The sequence below is a fragment of the Miscanthus floridulus genome, chromosome 6 (assembly GCF_019320115.1).
Source record: "Miscanthus floridulus cultivar M001 chromosome 6, ASM1932011v1, whole genome shotgun sequence".
Lineage (NCBI taxonomy): Eukaryota > Viridiplantae > Streptophyta > Magnoliopsida > Poales > Poaceae > Miscanthus > Miscanthus floridulus.
This window is the reverse complement of record NC_089585.1, coordinates 98,133,654-98,139,286: the sequence shown is the minus strand read 5'-3', so window position 1 is coordinate 98,139,286 and position 5,633 is coordinate 98,133,654. Positions and strand designations below refer to the sequence as shown.

The 5,633-nt window shown below is 46.2% G+C and overlaps 1 protein-coding gene across 1 annotated transcript; it reads right to left on the bottom strand.

Annotated features, from left to right (window-relative positions):
* Nucleotides 1–814: 814 nt before the first annotated feature.
* On the bottom strand, nt 815–5,121 carry LOC136458740 (65-kDa microtubule-associated protein 3-like). Its single transcript, XM_066458672.1, has 13 exons — nt 4,959–5,121; nt 4,629–4,729; nt 4,309–4,515; nt 3,653–3,901; nt 3,326–3,535; nt 2,990–3,145; nt 2,727–2,886; nt 2,466–2,617; nt 2,290–2,377; nt 2,105–2,178; nt 1,935–2,009; nt 1,610–1,844; nt 815–1,500 (listed from the first exon to the last, which is right to left on the bottom strand). Exons 2-13 carry the CDS (start codon nt 4,698–4,700, stop codon nt 1,112–1,114), a joined length of 2,067 nt encoding a protein of 688 aa, XP_066314769.1. The 5' UTR covers nt 4,701–4,729; nt 4,959–5,121; the 3' UTR covers nt 815–1,111.
* Nucleotides 5,122–5,633: the final 512 nt, after the last annotated feature.

The window sequence follows — 5,633 nt, the reverse complement described above, 5'->3', positions numbered from 1 at the left end:
GGCATCCGGACCCACCCGGCACCGGCGTCAGCAGGACACCTTCCGAGTTCCGACTTGAGGCTGTTGGCTGGCTTCCCCTTGAGGCCTTGAGGCCTTGATCCGAGGCGACTTGCACAAGAAATGCAGTAGCTCGTCGACGTCGGGTTATTACCGAAAGAAACAGCGCACTAATGACTGGTCACTGATCTGTCATCTTCATCTCTGCTCACTACTCACCACTGCTAGTGTTCGAGTTGGGGAGTCAACAGACAATGGGTGTATGTAGCCATCGCCCATCTGTTGCGTAACTGCGTTATGACACGGCGGTTCAATATTTGGGCCGGGCAAATCAGGGGACACACAATAGGCTAGCAAGTCCTTGGTGGCCAGCGCACCCGGTAACGGCCAGTGATCCAGTGAGCACATGGTCATGGGTGGGTGTCATGGTTTGGTAGTTCCACAAGGTGCTGCGTGCCCAACCGTCAAATCACAACCACTGTGCCAATCTGTGGCAAGTAGTTTTGACACCGAGCTCGTTCGTGCTTGGGTAGCTATACGGAAGCATAGGTCAATGCCATTATCTTATAGCTTTTTAAACCCGACTTTGACCACACTGACATTATAATTTTGTACTTCTGTGCTCTGCTCTGGCCACTGGCATTAACCTTACAAAAAGGTGCTGGGATGCTGATTGCTATCGGGCACACCGCACACACTGCAACTCTCAAAGATTTGAGCACACTCACACACTACGACAGATTCCAGGATGACGATTCCTGGCGATCAAACCAGATTATCCTAAAGATTTGAGATAAAAAAACATAACATGCGACAAGATAGTTGGATAACAGTAATAAACAATAATAACAATAACAGGTCATCGACGATGCAACCAGATGAAGCTATACAACTTAGGATACGCGCACAGGCTCAACTCTAAAACTCCCTTTTTACCAGCAAATATGGCTATGAATCAGAAATTCAGAATAGTACTGCAAAGTACGAACGAGGCCGACTACTATCGAGTATCGACCAACAGGTAACATTGGCCTCTGACGAAAAATCAGTAAGTTCAGCTTTCAACTACGTAATAACTGGGTTTTAGGCACCTAGGCCAAGGTGAATGACCAAGTTAAGCCACTTGCCTGGCCAGGTAGACGGCGAGCCGCCTCTCTTCGAACGAGTACTCGATGTCCCCTGGCAGTGCTGGCGACCCTGCCTTCTCCTGGAAAAGGGTTGCAGGAGTGGCTATGACCCTGTTAGCCATAGCTGGTGTCACCGCCAACTGCATAGGAGCCGTCACTGTCACCGGCGTTTTTGGATTGAGCCCTGCAAATTTCTTGGGGGTTTTGTTCTCTTCCTCTGTGTCATTGGAGATGGGCCGCGCAGGCACCGATGAGACATTGTTTCCTGGCATGATCTGGGCAAAAGGCTTGCGTGGTGTTTCTGCCTCTCGCAGAGAGCTTGCGTTGAAAGACAACTTCTTCACGGGAAGACCAGCAATGTCCAAGCCTCTACTACCTGAAAGTGCTAGGTTCGATCAGAAGTGAATTGTATGCAAGTCAAAGTAAGTTTACTAGGAGATGAATGGAAAAGAAATTGCAGTAGATGAATGGAAAAGGAAGCTTACTAGGAGATAAAGCGCCCAAATCTTCAGCCTTCTTGGCAGCACGAGCTGTCTTGGAGTGCATTATGTCTGTTTTGGGGGCTTGCGTTGTGGGTCCACCAAGAGACAGTCTTCCGTTCACACCACCCATGGAGTGCCTAGGCGCCTTCTTCGTGCTTTGTGGCTTAGATGGACTTGGTTTTGATCCATACAGTGCTTCCTGCTCAGCTTTGAGTTGATCCTGGATCTTCTTCTGATCCTGCAAATCAGAATAAGGTATTACAACATATTAACTCCAGTTAAAACTGAAGGTTTATGCAATGTAGAAATTTTTTGCATGGAAATATACCCTCTGCCTTTTCTTCTCTAGCTCTTTCTCCTGGCGAACGATCATGTACTCTTCAAGCATTGACAGAAGGCGGACCTGAAAAATATTGCATGAAATACATTTTAGCAAAATATTAAATAATCCAAGGAATTAAACATCCAAGAAAAAAGTACGGGAATAAGAAAACTTACACCATCATATGTGAACTCTTTTCCTCTTTCTGTCTCCCAAGCTACAATTTTTGTGGTCAAAACATCTACCAGTCCTGTTTCAGGCATGGCAATGGTAAATTGGTTGCAACTATGACAGAAAAACATTCTATGAACAGAACATAATCAGTGAAAGCTCTAATAGAAATCTAACACAGCAATATTACCTGGGATCTTGTTTACCAAAATGCGAGCTTTCTCAGCCCTTTTGAGTGTCAAGTGGGCCCCTCTCCCGGCATTATAACGATTGTCATCCTATACATGTCATGTTCAGGGAACCATTACTATCCAGTAAACAAAAACGGAACAGAGATTTGCATATAAAGTTGATCAGCATTGCTACTTTGTTGTAATCTTCCAGCCAAGCTTCCTCCTCACATGCATTCAGCCATCTTTCAACCTTCTCGAGGATATCCTTCCGGCTAAAAGCTTCCTCTTTCACTGTGGCAATGTGAGCCTCAATTTGTTCCAGCACCAGCGAAGGATCAACAGCTCCTGTAGGAAAAGGCAAAGGTGGATAAGATCGTTCTCATGTTCCCATATTTTTCAGGTCTGCAATACATTTTAATGGACACAAGTTAACAACCCAGGATATGATCCTTACCTGCCTCAATAGCCTCATCGCTAAATTCGGCTGCATAACCCTCCTCGCCAATCAAATGAGCACGTCTCCTATGCTCTTCCAGTTCTGTCTTCTTTTTCAGAACAAGGTCTTTCATCTTGCTCGCTTTAAGTTGTTCAAGCCTTAAAACTTCAGATTCCACCTACATTTTAGATCAAGATATAATCTCAGAACATTCCTAGCTCAAACATAGAAAAAACATAGCAACAGTGGCATGAGCAATATCTAAAGAACAATGAACTCACATAGCTGAGGAAGTCAATAGAGAGGGTGTTAGGCTCAGTTATTTCATGTTCTGAAGCAGCAATATTGCAGGTTACATTCTGGAACATCTGCTGCTCTTCAAGTGGTGTATCCATGAGATTCCAAAGTTCAAGCATGCTAGATGCCAAATCTTGAAGCTGTGACATTCAGAATTTCATATTAACAATGTTAAAGGCACTGAATAATTGAAAATTGTTGAGGGTGGCCTGTGCTGAACGATCGGAATTTGACACTAGTGAATGCGCTGAATAATAAAAAAAATTATGGTTGACTGCGCTGAATGATTGAAATTCCGAAGTGATATAAAGAATGCTAACCTTTTGCATCCTCTGGACTTTCAATTCACGCAATCTGTTTACGGCTGATGCAAGACTCTCAATTGTACTATTGCTTAGGTTCTTTGATCCATCAGTCTCACCCAGGCTAGGGTGCACCTCATGAACTGTTTGTTTGAAGTCTACACCAAGCACCTCGCATAAGGAATGCAAAGTGTTAAGATGTTCCATCACTTGTTTCAGCCGATCACTCTGTCAAAAACAGGCACAAACAATGAGATTTATAGACTTGCATGAGCAGTGAAGGAAAATAATAGACATGGGGAGTAATACTCATTGGACAAATAAAGCGGAACAAGTGATGCTGACCTTCTCCTTCTGAAGGGATTGTAGCTCTTTTGTTAGCTCCTCCAGCTTTCTCAATGACAGATCAGACTGATCCACAGGAATTCTAAAGGGTGAAAAATCTGCAGGCCTGATTTCAGATGCAACCTTCTTAATTTGCTCTATGACATCAACAAATTGCTCCCATCTTTCAGCTTTCTTCTTTCTCATCTCCTCCAAGTATGGGACAATCGCATTCAATTCCTCCCTCAAACCATGTAACTTCTGATTTGACTGCCATTTAAAAAGAAAACAAATTATTGATGGAGTCACTACTGAAATATTCAGTTTTCGAAGCAGAATGCATGCAGTTCCTGACTTCAATATGGGACAATTTCGTTCTGCTACTCCCTTAAACCATTCACGTTCTTATTGTACTATAACATTTTTCATCAAAAAAAGGTAGAGCCACTACAGTTTTTTTTTTTTGGTAAGCCTTCAATATAGCAGAGTACGAGTGACCTGCACATCTAGCCAATAGCTATCACACTATCACAGCCCTAAAGTTGCAATGGCAGTAAAAGAGATCATGAGAGAAAATTCTGTAGACTATCCTTCTGCAGTACAGCGGTAGTACTCAAATGTTATTTGTTTCTTTCATGGTATATGGTACTTCAAACTTTCAAAGCACAGAAACTAACCTGTCTAACATGTATCGGTGGCTCGCCCATGGCCGAGCAGATGCCAGCGAGCTCGGCCTCTGCCTCCGCAATGGCCTGCCGCAACTGGGCCCTGCACCGATTGGCCTGGTCGACCTTCCTCCTGTAGACGTCGAGGCACTCCTGCTCGAGCTCCAGCAGCATCCGGTCCCTCGCCATGTCGGGCTCACCGACCTCATCCCAAATCACCTGACACAACCCAGGAAAAAATACCTGAATTCATCGCGGACCGGGCGCGCCGAACGGCGGAATCAACAAAAAGGCCGGGGGAAAACTGTGGAATTAGAGAGAGGAGGACTTACGTTGAGCTCCAACAGGAGTGAATCGCACGTCGTCGACATCTGCTGCAGCTGGTCCTTCACAGCGCTACTCATAGCGAGAGGGGGGACGCCGCAGCAGCACCCTGCAGACGAGATTCCACAGATCAAACGCAACTTCGCGGCAACACACACATACCCCCGCGCGCGCACCACGTACCGCAGAGCAAAACGGTTCCACCGCGCTGAACAGGAAGATGAGACAACACCCCACCCCCTCTATCGAAACCTAGGGTTTCAGCTCAGCGGAGGCTGTACGCTACGCGGCGGGCGACCGGATCCAATCCCCGGGCGAATCGCAAGTAGAATACTCACCTCTTCACCACCCGACGCGGCCTCGTCGAGCGGGCGGGGCTGGGCGGGGCGAGGACGGGCGGCGGACTGTCGCCGGAGGGAGGTGGTGCGATCAGGCGCCTCTGGGGCGAGACCGCGAGAGAGTGGAGGGGGGAGGGGATGAGGGAGGAGGCGTACAGTGGTTTGAAATGTTTTGAAATAGGCTAGGGGGGAGTCGGGAGAGGCAAGAATGGCGGAGAAGATTTGGGGTTCAGGACGGGGACAGCGGCAGAGAGCCGTTACCGGCCGGATCCGGAGGTATCCCATCCTGAGCCCTCCGTTTTGAATTCAACGGCCCGGATGGCACATTGACTCGTTTGAGGGAGGTTGCCAAGTGGATGCATCATACCTGGTGCTGACGGGTGGGGTCGGTGTGTGTCAGAAGCGGAGTAAGCGAACTTTCTTTATGATAAGAGGTTTATGATTACATATCGTGGTTAACGTTGAGATCCGATTGTGTGATGCAAGCACAAAAAGGATAAAAAAAATAACATACTAAAGGGAAAAGATCATTGAGATGAAAATGAAATTTTACAAATTGCTAAAAAAATTATCAAATCAACTTCACAGGGCATGATTTACTTCAAATTGTCATGAGAATCAAACACACAGTGCAAACCTTGTAAGTAATAAATCAAGAGAAAGGGAAACGATGAC

Bases quoted from the DNA above. Each gene is read 5' to 3' on its own strand.
- LOC136458740 (XM_066458672.1), bottom strand. From the start codon at position 4,700: ATGAGTAGCGCTGTGAAGGACCAGCTGCAGCAGATGTCGACGACGTGC. The intron at 2,618-2,726 runs GTAAGGATCATA...CTTTTCCTACAG, and splicing joins CGATGAGGCTATTGAGGCAG to GAGCTGTTGATCCTTCGCTG. The intron at 1,501-1,609 runs GTAAGCTTCCTT...TAGCACTTTCAG, and splicing joins TTTGGGCGCTTTATCTCCTA to GTAGTAGAGGCTTGGACATT.